At 33.5% G+C, this 19,071-nt stretch overlaps 4 protein-coding genes across 8 annotated transcripts in view; 1 reads left to right on the forward strand and 3 right to left on the reverse strand.

Annotated features, from left to right (window-relative positions):
• Positions 1-142: 142 nt before the first annotated feature.
• LOC145933481 (uncharacterized) lies at positions 143-1,150 on the reverse strand. Its single transcript, XM_083033206.1, has 3 exons — positions 871-1,150; positions 677-791; positions 143-493 (listed from the first exon to the last, which is right to left on the reverse strand). Exons 1-3 carry the CDS (start codon positions 976-978, stop codon positions 216-218), a joined length of 501 nt encoding a protein of 166 aa, XP_082889332.1. The 5' UTR covers positions 979-1,150; the 3' UTR covers positions 143-215.
• A 203-nt stretch (positions 1,151-1,353) lies between these two features.
• On the reverse strand, positions 1,354-5,694 carry Tsf2 (transferrin 2). The gene is made up of 9 exons (XM_083033104.1): positions 5,408-5,694; positions 4,695-5,107; positions 4,495-4,612; positions 4,178-4,357; positions 3,480-4,093; positions 3,230-3,394; positions 3,002-3,090; positions 2,580-2,920; positions 1,354-2,456 (listed from the first exon to the last, which is right to left on the reverse strand). Exons 1-9 carry the CDS (start codon positions 5,469-5,471, stop codon positions 1,819-1,821), a joined length of 2,622 nt encoding a protein of 873 aa, XP_082889230.1. The 5' UTR covers positions 5,472-5,694; the 3' UTR covers positions 1,354-1,818.
• Positions 5,695-6,220: 526 nt separating this feature from the next.
• Positions 6,221-19,071, forward strand: part of Sf2 (splicing factor 2) — a 31,638-nt gene continuing 18,787 nt past the window's right edge. The window contains exons 1-5 of one of the 5 annotated variants that reach the window (XR_014424889.1): positions 6,225-6,777; positions 7,512-7,896; positions 8,093-16,999; positions 17,418-17,591; positions 18,802-19,002. Coding sequence is in view for 2 of the 5 variants with exons in the window: in XM_083033357.1 (XP_082889483.1) it covers positions 6,608-6,777; positions 7,512-7,896; positions 8,093-8,284 (747 nt within the window). In the remaining 3 variants the exon portion in view is untranslated. Of the gene's footprint in view, positions 6,778-7,511; positions 7,897-8,092; positions 17,000-17,417; positions 17,592-17,815; positions 18,249-18,801; positions 19,003-19,071 lie in introns of those variants that run through there. The other 4 variants (XR_014424892.1, XR_014424891.1, XM_083033357.1 and 1 more) reach the window with 4 other exon arrangements.
• On the reverse strand, positions 14,640-18,944 carry LOC145936532 (uncharacterized). Its single transcript, XM_083038794.1, has 8 exons — positions 18,809-18,944; positions 18,300-18,512; positions 17,799-18,052; positions 17,416-17,573; positions 15,874-16,105; positions 15,459-15,723; positions 15,168-15,343; positions 14,640-14,813 (listed from the first exon to the last, which is right to left on the reverse strand). Exons 1-8 carry the CDS (start codon positions 18,894-18,896, stop codon positions 14,640-14,642), a joined length of 1,560 nt encoding a protein of 519 aa, XP_082894920.1. The 5' UTR covers positions 18,897-18,944.

Below are 19,071 nucleotides of genomic sequence, written 5' to 3' on the forward strand. Positions count from 1 at the left end.
TAATTTTATAAAGAGAAAGATTTTTATATTTTATATCCCATAGAAAAAGATTTAAATGTTGTTCGCAAAAAGTAGTTTATAAAATTCTATAATTTTTCAGGCATTGTTTGGATCATCATCTTTCTGAATATCCTCTAAATTTCTTTACGATTTGTTTAAAATCGTAATAATAATGCTGAAAAATTATTTAGAATATTTCTTGTTAAATCAAGTTATTATTTCTTCTTCGATTCTTTTAAGCTACGTCTTATTTCAGTCATGTAAGTTTTAGTTGCATGACCATAGTTTAGATCGAAATTTGCTGAAGAGTCATTCTGATTGCTACGAGCTTGTCTCTTCGGTTTAGCAAGTTCACGCAATCGTTTAGGACAACGCCTATTATTCGTCGCGGCGATACGGGCATAAGTATCGAGAAGAAATGCCTTTTTATCAGATTGATGAAATGGCCCTGAGACTTGTTTACTGTCCACTAATTTACGGATCTGATGTTTAGCTGAAATAAATTTGACATTTACATAGTTGTGCGATACTGGAAATGGCATAAGAATTCACAGTAGAACGAAGTTAATTAACAACTGATTTAGGTAAACAAATAATAAATCAGCTATAATAATATATTATTATGATGTAATATTTGTTTAAATAATATAAATTAAAATTGTTGGCCAGATTTTACCTGAATTAATATTTTTCGTAGACGTCGGCGCCAAACTAGAATTCGGTTTCTGTTCAGTAGATTGATTCAAGTTGTCAAATACTCGACGAGTATCAGCAGATATCCCACAAATTACCTGAAAAATATGCGACCACTTAAACTTTAACGTTATTTTTCGTATATTTTCTATTCCTCAGAATTATATTATATACTACCTTCGGATCATCGGTATTATTATCTTTATATATTTGTGCGTTATGTACTTTTTTCGGGTTTTCGTGTTTAGACGTGTTATTTTTCATTAATTTAATGTCACTATTCATATCGCAATTGCGCGGATATCTATATCTTTTTCTTTAATAACACAAACTTTATTTTCTCTGATTAATAGAAATGCCTTAATGCGCCACGTAAAAATTTCAATTAAAATTACATTATTCGAATTATTAGATTAAGAGTATTATTAACTTTAAAAATTTTGATTCAGATTTAAGATTTGACATGAGTTTTTGAAAGCCAAAGCAATGATCTTTTTTCTCACGTTCGTTATTCAATTGTAATTTCGATTTTTCCTGTTATCGTGCGACAATCTATTTCCGGCGTTTTTTGAATTAGAGAATTGCTGCTACTGCGGCTTATTTGTCAATCTTTTCTTATCAAACCAATTATTTTATCGAGCATAGAATAATAAGATAATATACGCATCGAAAACTTGATAAAGATTTATTTCTATAAAAATGTTAATGTGTGTGGACGGTATATAAAATATACAATTTATAAAAGTATTAAATACAATAATCCTTAAAATTAACAGATCGCTAAGATTCTCGTATATGGACGGAAACATTTAGAGATAGATCGATCCGTTGGACGGACGCAAAGGCAGCCATGAAATTTATTAATACATCTAAACTCTACCTCTCAGCCATTTGTACTGTTAAATATATATAGACGTAAAATATTTATAAAATATTTATATAAAACGATATTTAGAATAAATTTCAGTTTACAACTTAGCGATGAAATATACAATTGTGAATATAATAAGATGTATTCTATCAGATTTCTTATCAGATCTTTAGTTTTCCTTTTAATGGCTTCTCAATACGAATTATTCAAATATATTTATGTAAAAGTAAGTAAATCGTGCTATAGCAATATACTTATCTACCAAATGCGAAAGTGAATACTATCATAATTATCGTAGCAAGCAATGAATAGCTTAGGGCTGACGCTCCAGCGTTACAATCTACAATTCTCCTAGCTCTCATAAAATCTGGCCCGAGATAGGTGCTATATTCTCGCTTTTCCGGCGGAATGACTATCAACTGTTGAGTGGCGTCCTGAAAAATGAGATCGCTATAAGGGGACGCGCTGTAGTACATGCTGAAGCTGAACTCATCCTGCTCTTTCCGGCCGTAAAACTGTTGCGCGTATATGAACAGATTTATGTACGCGTTGATCTGCGTCTCGTTGTAGCCATAACCGCCGCGCGTGACTATAGCGTTGGCGGCGACTTTGCCCAAGTTGCAACTCTCGTACTCCGTGGTCCGACGACGCGTACCGTCCGGACAGAGCAACTCGAAGTCTTTCGTAAAGGTATTGCGCGCCCAGAACTCCTTGCGCTTGCCGTCAGTGTTTTCCGCGACCGTCGTGTGTTTGACAAAAGACACGTCTCCGCCGCCTTCTACTAGACATCTGAAGGCGCCCGTGTACCCGAAATAATCCTCGGAAGCGTCTCTTCGGCAATACCTGTAGCTTACCCCGTGACATAAGTCGCACATGTTATCGTAAGGCACGCCTGTAATCAGATGAGAAAAGTTCTGTAAATGTAATCGTTCGTACGAAAGATTATTCCATTTTTATTAGTTAATTTTAGAATCGTTAAAAAAATTATTAGAATTTCCTTATTCTTTTTTTATACCTATATTGTATTCGGTACTAAGCGCGCCTGGCACGCAGGATTTGCTAAAGTATTCGGCGGCGGCACGCACAGAATCGCAACCATAGCCTCTGATCCACTTGTTAGAGATAAGATACGCTAGTGGATAGATCCAGCCCGCGGCAGTGTTAATACCAGTGTGACAAGTGTATTTGTTTTTCAGATACGTCAGATCTGTGTTGTCGTCCTCCTCTTTAGCGACAGCGACGACGTAATAATCCGGTGTGCCGAGATTATATACTTCGGATATGAACGGAATCAGATTAAAACGTAATCCAGCGGTATAAACGTCACTGGCGTCCAACATAGTTACATCGGCAGTCCTATCATAAAAAAAAGGTGATGCATTTGATTTCATCAAGAAATATATATGCATGTATATTTAAACATATTTTTATACGTACCCGCTCTGTATCGCCTGCATACAATTTATTTGGCTGTGGCCTCTATGACAAAGCAATTCTGGTTTTAGTAGTTGAGCTTTTAAAGCAATCTGCAATAAACGTGAAGGATATTAAAATTCTCTCAATGCATTTAAATAATTCTTAAAATAGATATAAATATAGATATAAAATAGATATAAATATTTTTGTGTCAAATATATATATATATATGTATAGTATGAATTGTACCTTCATCTTCACACATTTTTCCATTTCCGGATCGGATGTAACGCATAACGTCATCCGATTTACGGGGCAATGACGTACTTCTAATATGTGATCTATGGATCTTCCCAAGTATCCCGTGTACGTTTGATCTTTTTCAGCTAGATGCACGAAATCGCGAGCCGAATCCTGGAAGAATAGAGTAGCGCACCCATTATTATATTTACATCAAGTGTAAATAATGAAAAACAAATGGAAAAAAACCATGTCTTACTGAAAATATTAAATTATGCTGTATGCCATATCTAGGCGCTGACTCGTACAAATCGAACACTTCTATCGGTTGTATATTCGTAGATTCGGTGTGGTCTCTATTGTAATAATCGAACGTGTCGTTGATCGCGGGTTTCTCCCACGAGTTGAATCCGCCGCCGCCACCGCCAAAACTTCGATCGTGTCCATTGCGATCCCAGTTATCTGTGCTATATTCGTTCGGATTGTTAATGCCATCCCTATTAAAGCCATCCTTATTAAAGCCGTCTCTATTAAAGCCGTCTCTATTAAAGCCATCTCTATTAAAGCCATCTCTATTAAAGTCATCCCTATTAAAACCACCCTCGTCTCTGTTGTTGTAACCCGAACGATTTTCGTAATTCCTCTGAGTATTGTCAAAACGATTAAAGCTCGTGTCATTTTTGTTCTTGTGGAATAATCGAACCGTTTTCTCCAGAAATCTTTGGTACAGTCGACGAATCTCGAAATTGGTCGCCGAAGACGTGACTATCGCGCGCGATGGCACGGTACCCCAATTACAGATCCTATACTCATCCACGGATCTGCGAGTACCGTCCTTGCAGAGGAGTTCGAATTGTTCCTTCTTCACGGAACCTAATAGCAAAAATTGAATAATAAATAATATTTTATCATCTTGTCTTTCTTACAGATTTAATTCATTAGTTGCCGACTGCATACTAAAGTCAAATGTTGTTGAAGTCATCTCTTGTACAGTCGTGTGCACCAGGAAGGCAATTTCACCGGCTTCGACCAAGCATCGAAAAGCCCCTTCGTATCCTGCATAAGGATCTTGATACGTGCACTTGCCACCAGGTACTTTGCCAATACACAAATTACACAATTGGTCAGAATTATCACCTGCAATTAATTCGTGAAAATTATAACAATTATTAAAATTATATCGAAGTATATCTTTATACTCTATATACTATATAATAATATATATATATATATATATATACTAATATATCTATATACTATTATAATAAACTTACCAAGTGGATTGTATTTGTCAATCAAAGAGTTTACTGCGCAACTAGGACCAAAGTATTTAATTGTCGACTTTACATGATTGTTACAATCAATGACTTCCATTCCCCCATATCGCATGAGCTAAACAAAATATTTTTTATTATATATATTTTGAAAAAAAAATATATATATATATATAGAAAAATCCATGAATTTTACTCACAGTATTAATAGGAATAACCCAACCCGCTAAAGTTCCAACGCCAGCAAAACAGGCCTTCCTGTGTCTAAGATCATATAAACCATTTACATCTTGCAAAGAGCCTTTCTTAATCACTGCGACAGCATACTGATAATTCACACCACTTTCATATATCTCTTGCATTATTGGTACAAGACTATGATATCGTCCAGCTATAAAGACTTCTCCAGCATCTAATGTTGTTATCTGAGCCTTTTCATGATCCAGCATAGTCATACATTCTTCCTTATTGAAAGCTTGCTTGCAATGTACAGAAAAGTAGCTAAAGCCAAAGGACCCTATCTCACGGTCAATCGCCCTGGAAAAGGCTTTGCATTTATTCTGTTCGCCATCGGAAACTGTACACCATGTGACTGTGTTGTTGAGATGTTGGCCTGTAAAATTAATTATTAACAAATCATTAACTGTATACGTTATATCCTATAATATTCTCCACAGCGCAAATAAAATAATTAAAGTAATAGTGCAGTGAACTAAAAATCTAAATCAGATAAAGAAATTAAATTTATAGTTGAAAAATTAAAATAATATTACTTCGGTATGATTATTTCAAGAATAATTAAAGTTTATTCTACAGAGGAGAAAAACGATTTGCAATTTAACGCGTGTTTTGATACGCAGGCGAAATTTTATAAGATAATTATTAATTCCGCGCGAATAAAAACATGCAGTACCCTGAATATGAAGGAACGCAAAACTGCACAGGGACACCAGTATCACGTAATGCTCGAGCCACATTTTAAATACAATCTTTTTAGAATTAATCGAGCACAGACAACACCCTTCTTGACATGTCAATTCCGAATTGCAACCGAACTACACCCAATAGAGAATAGTATGTCCAAACGCGTGACGTAATCCATTCATTGAATAAAGATAGAATGAGCAATATGACGCTATAAGGCACGCTAAGGTTTGTTCGTTTTGGCTACACCTTCTTGCATTCTATGTTCCGATACTTCGGATATAGACTGTCACAGCCTTTATTACGAAAACACTGCGTTCAACGATCGAACGTCCTATATCCAGTGCTGCCAAAGTCAGAATGTCTAGAATGTCAGATCACGCGGTGGGTGGTGGGGTGGGGGGTGGGGTGGGGGGTGCGCGCGCTCCACGTACGCGGCGCACCGGAGCGCGCATCCCCTCCCGACTCAGCCCCCCACCACGCTCCCCCACTCCGCGGATCGAATTCCGACGCCGCGTGAAAGTCAATTCAAAGTCGAACGCGCCGCGCACATCGACACACGCTCTCCCCCCCGCTCCGTGTTGCGGGGTTATAATTATAACGCATGATTTACTACAAAATTTATAATTGCATTGGTCCGAACCTAATAAATCATGCGTTATAATTATAACGCAAGCGTTAAAAAGTTGCAAGTTACAGAATAGGCCTGCTGAAATTGACAACTCCTACATCCAATAGGAGAGCTCGTTTTCTAGTAATTTTAACTAGTACGTTTGGAATATAGAAACAAAGCTTTCGATTGGCTGTTGAACATCGTGACGTATACAAATACGTTAGATATCGGACGTAGGGTGAACCCTGCATTAAATACATATTTTCCGTTGAACATCGATTTAGAAATGCCTTGATTTTCTGGTGTGGTATTGTGGTGATGTGATATTTTTGAATCGGACGTGAATTTTGTTCACTTTCAAGTTTCAAGGTCCAAAGACCCTTTCGCGAATCGTCCTCACGTCGATCACAATCAGCTACTATCCGGTGTCTCCATTTTGTTTGTTTCTCCGACAGAACGCGCAGAAGAACGGAACGAGATTTTACTTCGCTCTGAAATCACGTTACCTCGCAAGAATTCCCCTTCGGTGCATATTAGGACACCGTACTCCCTCAGTACGGCGAGAAAGTCGATATTATGTCTCACGGCGGTAGAAACGAGTGTAGAATATACGTGGGAAATTTGCCACCCGACATCCGTACGAAGGACATCCAAGATCTTTTCTACAAGTTCGGTAAAGTTACTTTCGTTGACTTGAAAAATCGCCGAGGGCCGCCGTTCGCTTTCGTTGAATTTGACGATCCAAGGTGAGCTTCTAGCGAAAATTGTACACGCCGAAAATTCGACGTATCATTCTCTCACACACATGTACAACACACACACACACACACACACACATATATATATATGTACATATAAATTCTATGCATGAATATACATATTTACACTTTTTATTATAATATTGTTATTTAATTCTTCATTATATATGTATGACATTGAATTTAAAACGATGTATTTTATTGCAGAGAAGAAAAAATAAAAAAAATTTTTTTTTTATAGAGCTATAAAAAAATCAAAATGGGGCTACTGTTAAATTACACGCAAATAATAAAAAAAGCCATTATTTTTTGTAAACCCCCCAATAATAAAATTACTTCTGCCCAGATATCAAAAGATTCTTCGCATACAAAAAAATACTTAGACACATTTCTTTCATTATTTACCAGAGAAGAACACTTGTTTAAAAAATGTCTGAAGAATCTATAAAATATTTATTATTTTTACTTCCTGCGTATAGAATTCTAAGATTCAATACGATATAGTTTTGATTGGTATTTTGTATAATTTCTTTTGCTTTTGTACTAGGTTTATCATTAATTATCATATTTAATATTATATAAATATTATTTTTATAAATTTTATATTGTGCACAGATTTATAATTAAGCATTCCACTTTCAAGAATGACATAATAGCTTTTACAGAAAAAGAAAGTTGTATCTAACAATAAGCATATTTCTAATCTAAGCATTCGTTTTCAGAGATGCGGAAGATGCAGTACACGCGAGAGACGGTTACGACTATGATGGTTATAGATTAAGAGTTGAGTTTCCACGGGGTGGAGGCCCCAGCAATAATTTTCGGGGTGGACGCGGAGCTGGGGACAGCGGGAGAGGTGGCCGCGGTGAGATGAGCAACTCTCGCGGGCGTGGTCCTCCAGCACGACGATCGCAGTACAGAGTATTGGTAAGCGGTCTGCCACCGACTGGAAGCTGGCAGGATCTCAAGGATCATATGCGCGAGGCCGGTGATGTGTGCTTCGCAGACGTTTATAAAGATGGTACTGGTGTCGTTGAATTTCTGCGGCACGATGACATGAAGTATGCTGTGAAGAAGTTAGACGATTCGCGATTTAGATCGCACGAGGTACGATCTGCTGTTGTTATCCTTAAATTTATGTCTTACTGCTGCTATCACATTGAAATAACGATTTTAATGTATATATACATGTACACCATATGACATTTTTCCACATACTTTTCTGCTTGCCTTTTTGTGCTTGTCTATTATTATTGTACTTTGCTGTTAATATTCTTTGACCGTTTGATTTAACGTGATTCAGGGTGAAGTAGCTTACATTCGTGTCAAGGAAGATCATAATGGTGGCGAGAGGGGACGCAGCGAAGACAGAGAAAGAGGCCGTAGCCGTTCTCGTAGCTACAGCCCGCGGCGTCGTGGCTCTCCTACTTACTCGCCGTTGCGGCGTAATTATTCGCGATCAAGATCTCGCTCCAGATCTCGCTCATACGACTAGTGTGTACGTATGTGTTTCACATGATAACAAAGTACAGGTTTATATTGACATTTGCTCTTTACCATGTTTCATTATTGCTGATTTAAATTCTGCTCGATGAGAAGTTCTTCTTCCAATCCAAGATCATAGATTTTATAAAAAAATTCAAATTAATTTCTTTACATTGTTTAAATTAATTTTCATTGAATTGTTGGAGAGAAGCATATTTGTGTGGCATATATATGCCATAATTATTCTTTACGTTTCTTGTTTCTTTTAAAGTAACTATATCTATCATTTGGCTTATAACCAAGTTAATGATTTCACTTTTTAATCATTACTTGAATAAGAATTTTGTAACATTGAATTTTTAAAGCTGATTGCCTAATACAATAATTCTATTGAATTTTATTATCCTTCAAAAAATATATTTCTGAACGCTTGTGACTGTTTATTTTATCCAAATTGTTAGAATTATTCTTTTACATTTAAAAATACATTCCTCCGCATATTTGCCAACTTGTTTTGTCATCACTACCACTTGTGAAATGTGTAACAATTTTGAAGTATTATTAATGAGACTTGGCAAAATACTAGATTTCAAGCTTTAACGTATCTATTATCTATTTTGACTTGGCTGTAATATAAGTACTAATATCATTGACATCTATTGTGAATATTTTTAATTGACAATAATATACTCTGATTCACTTTTCGCTATGATATATGATACAAAATGGTGGCCATGAGTAATTGCATTGAAATCAGCGTATTCTGTAAAAAATCTTGATTTGAATCTTTGTATTTAGATACAAAACTCGAAATCTTACATAGTAAAATATTATATTTTAAAACTTGCCTAACAAAGATTTTCTTATTTATAAGCTTTTAACTGCTGCATATGTATTATATAATATTTTTTCTGTAGTTTCTCTCTCTCTCTCTCTCTCTCTCTATATATATATATAACACCCTTTTATAATCAAAGTTATCCTCATGCATTTATTAAGAATATTTTACCTGACATAGCATTTGACCAAACAAATTTTATCGTACAACAACAAACGTGTACAAGAATAAAATATGTTACAGCCAAATTCTTATATATATATATTATAAGCAAACTCTTATCTGCAAATATATAATTTATATAATATATAAAACAGGGCTTAAATTAAGATACTTTATCTTAGCTAAAGAAATGCCTTTCTCTCATCATAAGTTTTGAAATTACTAATATAATAATGATAATTATACTAAAGAAAGTACTGTTTGTTTTTATACTGTATATTGCTAAACTAACAGATATTATATATCTAATATTGCCTGTATTATCATAATACTACATAGTTAAGTAACTTTTGCTTAATATGCAGTCACAAAAGTTGCGCATTCTACTTTTTAGTTACAAATTGTTTACGAGGGATTTTAGAATCAACTTTTCTATATTATAGCTTAACTCTTAAGTCTACAAATCTGTACTCTTAAAAAGATATGCAATGTTTGATACATCCTATCTACATGCACCTTTAATAATAACAAAAGTTCATAAATTAAAAGAATAATATATGCTATATTCGCTATATAAAATATTTTTTTCTCACTTAGATTATTGACTATAACGGATAATTTCTCTATATACAGATAAATACCTCAGGATTGTTTACACCGTTAATTTATTGTTTGAATCAAAATAATTCCAGATCGTGAATACGTAGTGATGACAATATATCGCGCATATTCTATAATAAAATATATGAGCATGTGACAGAGTTTATTATTATATAATATACACAATTATATTGGCGTAAAATTCTTCTTGCTATGATCATATTCTCATACACAATCTAATTGGCTTTACAAATAACATTGTGTATTTAATAATGATGACTTGAGTGATCTTTAATTAATGATGTTTTATAGATCATTTTCTGATTTTGCGTTGGATATTACTTTATATTACTTCTTAGAACAAAAGAATCTAACTCATTCAGAATTCTTTAATACTTGTAAGTGTGAAAACATACGATATAATGAGTAATCTGGGTATATTAACTGGGTGTATTCAAATTAAAATTTTCAAATGTGATACACAAGACAGACTCACATATATATTATATCTACAAAATAGGATAAACGGATTACTTGAGAACAAAGCGCAGTAATCAAGACCCAGAATAATTTTTCTTCTTCAAATGTGATGATTTATTAATGATTTATTAATTAGTTATGGAAGTCATATGTTGTGTTGGCTTCTTTTTTAGACAATGTCAATGTCTGTTAAACAATATATACGATACAGTGAAGCATCGACAAAATATAAAATAAAATTCACTAGCTATATATATCTCATCACAGGGCACAGAGAGTTACAAGAGTCGAAAAGCAACTGTCGGTTAATCAAACGAAAGTTTATTAATGATTGTTTGTAGAACATTAACAGTGACATGACAGTATAAAAAAACAAACATAAGACCCGTTAATATTTTGAACATTAGAATGTCAACAACGCGCACCAATTTTAAACTTCAAACAAATTCTTGATTGTTGTTAGATACGCATGGTGGAAACTTTCTGTGTTAGTTTGGAGATTCAAGTTGTTTTTTGTTTTTTTATGAATAAATATCTTTGACATCAGTCTTTTCAATAATTAATAAATCAATTAGTAAATCATATTTGAAAAAAAAAGAATTATTTTGTGTCTTGATTATGGCGCTTAGCTCTCAATTAACTCGGTTCTCCTATTTTGTAGATATTTTATGTCAGAGTCTTCAACTTCGTTTCGGTTATATGAATTGCGATGGAATAATTATTAATTATTGATATATTGTCTTTCGCATTTCTCTGTTTGCGTGTTTTCCTTTCTCGTACATTTCGGAACCATGTATAATTAAAACTGTATTTTTAAAAATACTTTTATTATATCCTATAACTGCATATTTGTGAAAGGAAAACATTTGATATCGTGTATTTTATCCTATTTTTGCAAATTAATCCTGTGATTTTGCTTTATTTTGTATTATTTTATAAATTTCATATTACAAATGAATATTTATTCCTTGATAATGGAATGTTTAAAATCTCTTGTTATAAAAAAAAATCTATATATTATATGTATGGATCTCTTTATTCACAAGGATTACATTTGCATTGATAAATTGTATATCTAACATTAATCTACATCCATATAAGAAACTAATGTATTTTTTCTTCTTTTGTATATTGGATTGGATTGTAACACAATGAATGAAAAACTGAAATCAACACGATCTTACTTCTTGGATGGATATAATACACATTCGCTTGACGTTGGGATGAGATGGCGTTTTGGAAAGCATAAGTTATAAAAGGATTAAAAGACATAAATGAAAATGAGAATAGCGAAATGGGATACTTTCAAGAGGAAATTCAGGATCAGGAGAGAATTTTGGAGAGAGAGATGAAAAATGATTCGTTCAAGGATTCTCGATTGCTGGATCAGGAAATGTTGGCAAGTCCATTACGAGGAGGCGAAAAATCATTAATATTTTTTTTAAACTAGTATAGAATCCCAGTTTGAAGCTCGACATTTTTGTGTGTCGCTGTTTTAAACGAGAAACATAACGAAAGAGTGGGACTTCCTCATTATATGTGCTTATCCGGATAAAGTGCTTCGAGCGCGTATTATTTCTGCGTAATGTTAATTGATAAATAAACATGCCGCGTTTATTAATTCATTTATAATCTGAACAGTCAAACTAGTAATGGATTGTCAACTGCAACTGGATTCTGTTGGAAGGATTTTGTTTATAGTTTTAAAGTTCCTTGAATTGAGAAGATTATTTTTCGGATTACTTCGGATTTACCTTGAGGATGGATTTTCGATGTTTATCCTCTTATTGATGCAACAGATGACTTTAATACTAGACTCGATTTTATTAATAGTTTTTTTGTTCAGTTATTACGTATGCATATAAAATGATTCGCATTTAGTGTTAATTTCAAATGTGGAAGTGATTCTTTGAAAAAACTGTTGCACGCCTAATATTATATTTTATTCATCGGGTGATTTAAAGTTCAATTATCAGAAAAAAGATGTATCTTGTAATAACTACGGCCATTTTTCTGATCGTGTCCGCCGAGTGTACATCTTTTCGTCGCGTACATTATAATCCACACAGTGCGAGTCTTCAGGATTTAACTGGCATAAACAAGAGGATGGTACGCGTTTGAGTATAAAGCAAACTCTCTCTCTCTGTCATCTTGACGGGAACTGGCTCCATAGTTTTAGAGGAACTCGATACAAATGGTACGACGGACAGGATTCCGGATTATGTCCGGATTAGGACGCTGACAGGATTCGGAAACGGGATAAATTATAGTATGCATGGACGGATATTTTTGGATAAGGATAAAAGAGTTGCCTACACTATATTCATCGGATCGTATCGAGCGGATCACTCGAATTCATTAAGATGAACGATATGCGCAATAAGGATAAGGATATGGATTTGGATATATCGTTCGCGCTTCATAGGGTTCACGGATTTCTCTCCTAGGTCGGATACGGAATTTGGATTCGTGTTTAGCAGGGAAACAAGATAGATTGGATGTGTCATTTTTCTCACGGAGAGATGAAAATATGGATGTGATGTGGCTTGCCATAAGGTATTTGTAAACAGTTTATATCTGAGATATACTATCGATATATTTATTTCTCTGCATGCTCTTTTTGAAAATATTCTTATATTCGTATTTTCATTTTTGTCATCACAAGGCAAACGCAATTTAGTAACACGCCTGTGCCTCGAAAAAGTCTTAATATATTTGCATTAATAATCTATCTTTTCTGTGTTCAGCTTTATGCACATTGTTATGAAATTCGTCTTGAATGCAAGATAAATTTTATAACAATAGCAATAACTAGTTGATAACAGTTTTGCATTTTTTGTTCAATTAACATATTTCTTTTCTTATTTTCCTTAAGTTATATCGTTCTTCTCTATTTAATTGTTATACGAATGAAATATAATTAATATATAAGGAAAACAAATACAGCGTCGAATCTATAACGTTCTCGCATAGTGTGTATTTATCCACAAATACCTGATTGTCGAAATTGATAACAATTCCTATTGTTATTATTATTCCTATATATGTATATATATATATATACATGTATATATATATATACATATATATATATAGAATTTTATGTATGTATTATATATATTATATATACATATTATCGTATGTGTATATATATATATATATATATATATATATATATATATATATATATATGTACAAAATTATCATCTGCTGATTTTATTTATTATTCTGTACAATATCATGTGTGCTACGTTATATAGGATTATATTCCTCACATTTAGGCACTAAATAACACCGATCGCTTCACACCTTCATTAAATAGAACCTAACGTATTGCTTTTCTTGCAATCCTTTTCTTAACATAATACCAGATCTTGTGAATTATTAGACTGGTAAATGGAATAATTGAAAATAAATACGTCAATGTAAACACATGGCATTGTTTTATACAATCTACCTTCAATTATTTGTGAGCAAGCAACTTTTCGTAGCATATATTCGGACGTGTGTAAAAAATTTATTTATTTTCAGTTAAATGCAGCATTACGCAGAAGATGTTTAGAACATGTATTGTTTTTGTAGAATTTTTTTATATATACAAACATTTTTTTATATATACAAAAGAAATATAAATGTTTTCAGCATGATGGCGAAATGGTGATCTTAAATGTTAATTATGTTTTATAGCCTACAAGCAATAAAGAAGCGGGCTAATTAAAAGCCAAGTGCGGTAAACGTAAATTTTTCGTGTTAAATATTTATTATATATGTTTCAATTATTACTTGATTTTGGATCATTATCAGTAATTGTCAAATATACAGGTGAAATAAATTTTATAAAGCGTAGATTATGAACTCAAAAGTCCAGATTATTTTTTTGTCTCTTGATAATATTATCTTCGACAACAGATACTCCTCTATTGCTCGTAAATATTCAATAACCAGAGTCTTCAATTTTAATTATTTCTATTGCCTATTTTTTATTTGACTCGTTACCAATAAAGTTTCTTAAAAGTGCAAAGCTACAAAAAAACACATTTATTATGAAAATTTGTAAACGATAAATCGTTTACATAATAAAAGATTTGAGAAATATGTATGTTCAAAACAAAAGCGTATCCTTTCTATAAATAAAGCGTTAGTCTATTATTAAGTCTATAATTAAGGAGATTAATGAATTAATATTATTTTTGAAAAATGCAAGTGCTTTATTTGATTTGCCACTCAATATGTATACTAAATATTACAATATTCATCGTAGGTAACGATTTCGTCCGGCATTTGCTTAAATAATCTCCCGAATGGGCGTAATAATGAGATCCTTAATAAGCACGTTCTCCGGAGTTTGCAGCGAGAAGAGAATAGCATCCGCCACGTTCTTTGGTTTCAGGGCTAATCGTGGATTTTCTTTCAGCCACTGCTGGGTCAGCTCGGTCTCCACCAAACCCGGGCAAATATTCTGTCACACGAGAAAATAAAAAGAAACATAATTAAGGAGTATCTTTCGAAGAAAGCATGCTGAAATAATTTCCTTGTCTGATGTAGATTTTTTTGCAGTGTTTTTTTTATTTTCGCAAACATTTTAAAAGTTATAATTATTAAGTAATGATTTTTGCAATATTTCGCTTTAAATATTATAATATTGTCTTCAAGAAACTAGAATAGAAAATCTTCAAACTATGTTTTGTGAAATATTAAAAAATCATAAAACTTAAAATTATAACTTTTTATGATATTAATAATAAAATTAGGAAATGTTATTTTATTTTTAGAATTAAATATGTTATTACGTGTGATTTTTAAAGTTACTTACGATTATTTTAATGTTGGACTCATTTTGCGCCAGTTCCAAACGAAGAGACTCTGTTAACGCGGTCAACGCGGACTTACTGGCAGCATATGCTGGAGAGATAGGACGATCGGAAGCAAGAGGCAAGCTCTTAATTCCGCAAATGTCGTTGATATTAATAATGGCACCATTGTCGAGTCCTACAATTATTTCATTTGTATGTCATTTGTATGTCAGCGATATAAAAATAATTTTTTATAAGTTATTTAATATCATCTGCGTGCTTCTCTCCAAAAACATGCAATTAAAATTTACCCTTATTCTTCATTAACTGCAAAATTCCTTTGGTGATACTCGTTAAACCGAGCAAGTTAATGTCGAGAGTCTTCTTAAGCTCCTCTATTCCGCCGCTGATGGTGGACCAATCGAGACTGATAGCTGCGTTATTTATCAAAATATCTGCAGCTCCCAAATTTTTTTCTATCCACTCCAATGCGCCCTCGATCTCATTCTGAAGGCTCATGTCGCATTGAAGGGGATAGAATTTACCGGGTTTGCCCTTTAATTCTTCCGCGAGCAACTACAAAATTTTAACAACTTTCATACATTTTCTCTTTTCTTCTATATAATATAATATTTTTTTATTCAGTTTTCAGCTTTAGATATGATTTTTAATTATTAATAGCTTGTTAATTTTTAATTTGTTTATAGCTGTTTAAAAAATGTTTACCTTCAGCTGATTCATATCGCGGGCGAGACCGACGACTTTGAGACCCTTCGACATCAACTCTTCTAAGATTGCCTTGCCGATTCCGTCGCAGGCGCCGGTGATGAGAGCGGTCTTGTTCAACAGAGGATTCATTTTGCGCCGACAGCAAGAATCGCGACAAAGAAAGGAGAGAAAATACTGCTTGCACTGCTTCTGGGAAGCTTCTGCATGCCAAACCTCGTCCACGACACCTCTTTATACCGCGAAATTGTGGCTCTCGCCGATTAAGAGGTCGCGCGTAATCTATCAGAGAGAGAGAAACGTCTAGATAGTTCATTGTGTTTTCTTGAATACTTTCTGGATGATGCATACCCGCGCGAGTATTGCATATTATTTGCACCGATATTATGCTTGTTTTTTCGGCATACAAATCTCCGGGTGATATTTAAGACTACTGCCACGCTTGCTCGCAGATAATGCGTAATCGTTCGATGTTGCTAACGCGAAACGAATTAATAAAAAAGATAATTAATTAAAGGAAGCGATATATTGTTTGACAACGTATAAATTTATGCACGATGAAGCTAAATACCTCATCTATAAAGAATATATATCGCGTTTTCTTTTTCTTTGATTTTTATATTGTTGACGCAAGATAATGAAAAAATCATAATTGTCAACTAATTGTAGGAAAAATTGTAATATGATACACATAAAAAATTAATTGTATAAATGTTAAGATTAATGAGATATCTATGTTTAGCATCTTTGATACTCGACATAATAATTAGATATACTTTCTGGCAGTATTAGAATTATGAAAATAGAAATAAAATAATAGCGTTAACGTTTATAAGAGAGTTAATTATTCAATGTTAAATTTTAAATGATATCAAAGCTATTTTTAAATATAAAAATAGAATGAGATACACAAAGATACGCTGACGAAAATTCGCGCTGTATTTTCGAAGAAGGCTCGGTTACAGAAAATGATAAGACGATATCTTCGCTAAGAATGTTGCATCAGAATTTTCAGAGAACGTGGAAGAAAGAAATCTTTTCATCTCAGTCGGTTGACAACCCATTTCATCGATGAATCTTTGCCGGTGCAAGTCCGTGATAATCTTCGCAAACGAAAGATTCAAAAGTAAGTCAACATCTTACGAGAGCGCTTTGTGCGCGATTCTTTGCCATCAAGAATCTTCCGAATCTTCTTTCAGTTTTACTAGATATTTCTTATATGACTCTTATACTAACTCATACTGATTTACGTGATTCGAAATAGAAAAAGGAAGAGTGTAAATTCGCTTCTTTTTATTGACACCACTCTTGTAAAAAACAAAAGATTATTAGATTACAATTAATATTTCATATATAATTCATTGTGTAATGCATATATAATTCACTTGAAAATTGATTACCACGATTCGCCCAGAGGTCTCAGCACGATATCTTGTATCTGTAGGAGAAAAATCATTTTCTCAGTTAATTTGCAAATTTTTTAATTTTCTTTCAAACAATATGAAAAAAAAAGAAATGCTTTAGAAACATATATGCATATACAGATGACATACCAGAACGTGAGGAGGATTGGATAGTACATAAATCGCCGCTGCCGCAACATCATTTGGATCCAAAGTCGGCATCATCGCCATTGCTTCCGGAGAGAACATGCTGTAAGAGGCCATGAAATCGGTCGCCACTAAACCGGGACTGATGTTCTGTAATAAATAAAAAATGTAAGTAAAAACAAAAAGAGAGAGATCTGTCAATTGTCTTTAAACACAAATATTTTAAGATATATTACTTATCTATACATATAAGAATAAAATTATCATGTAATTATAATAATTATGTTAATAATATATAATTATATTAATATATAATAGTATTAATAATAAAATTATATATTAATAACATAATTAAGTATATCGAGTATCTCTTACCGTGACCCGTATACGAGTCCCTCCAAGCTCGTGCCGCAAGGTCTGGGCGAGGCCGGTGACAGCGCGCTTCGACCCCGGATATACGCTAAATCCCGGTACAAAGGGTATCCTTTCGGCAGCCAAACTATTCACGTGGATCACCACCGCATCCTCGGCAGCCGTTTCACGCATCGTACGAACGGCCTCGCGCGTGCAGAGGCAGAGTCCCAAAACATTCACGTCGAATACAGACTGCCATTCGTTCAAAGTGCCATCTGTAAAAAATATATTAATTTTTTTGCTAACGCGTCGAAAAAAATTATACTTGCGTTTACGTATCCAACATTTCATGTGGAAACAAAATTTTTTAAAATGCGTTTTTAATATCTATAAAAAATAATTATTCTTGTCTATTGGTCTGACAAAATAATTTTCGTGTTGAAAAATAAATGTAAAATTTTTTTTTCATGAGATACATCATATTTTATTAAATGTAAAATTTTGTTAAAACTTGATATGCACCTATAAGCGAGGATTCCTTAGTGATACCGGCGCTATTCACGAGAACGTTTAGCGGTCCGAGATCATCCTTAACCCGTGCAAAAGCCGCGATTACGCTCTCTTCCTTAGTAACGTCGCATTCCATAGGATAGAGCTTTCCCGGGGAATCCTCTAAGTTGTCAGCAATTTCCTTAATTCTCTCCACTCTCCTCGCGAAGCCCGCCACTATCATACCTAATATAATAAAGCGATAATAAGTAAGAATACTTTAAAAAAGAATGAAAAAAATTAATCTTTTTTTATATTACATATTTTTTTTGCTAACATTTTTAATGCATTATTTTACAAATAGGACGAATAGCATTAGATCTCATTTTCTTATGGATATAATGCGATTATTTTTTAATTAGCAGATGATATTATAAGTTATTTCGCGCTTGCAAGTTGAAATAAATTGCGAAACAAATTCAAATCTATCTCTCGATCGAAGTAAATTTTAATGCATTTATCTATAAAATTCCAGCTCTTACCTTGTTTAACGAAACTTCGAGCGATTGCTGCGCCGATTCCAGCACTGGCTCCGGTAACCACAGCCACCTTTCCAATCCATCGTTCCATCTTTGCGCAACGAGATCCGAAACGCGACTACAGACCACAATCCTGAAGTAATAAGATCACGCTTATGTGTTCCAGACAGTGGAAAAAGAAACATACGTCCGATCAGGTATGTAATCCAATAATCCTCACAACTGACTATGTGGCTTCAAACTATACGTTTACAACTGTTCGATTA

Source organism: Prenolepis imparis, unplaced genomic scaffold, assembly GCF_030444845.1.
Source record: "Prenolepis imparis isolate NDT839.2.m4 unplaced genomic scaffold, iyPreImpa1.0 SCAF_1, whole genome shotgun sequence".
Classification (NCBI taxonomy): domain Eukaryota; kingdom Metazoa; phylum Arthropoda; class Insecta; order Hymenoptera; family Formicidae; genus Prenolepis; species Prenolepis imparis.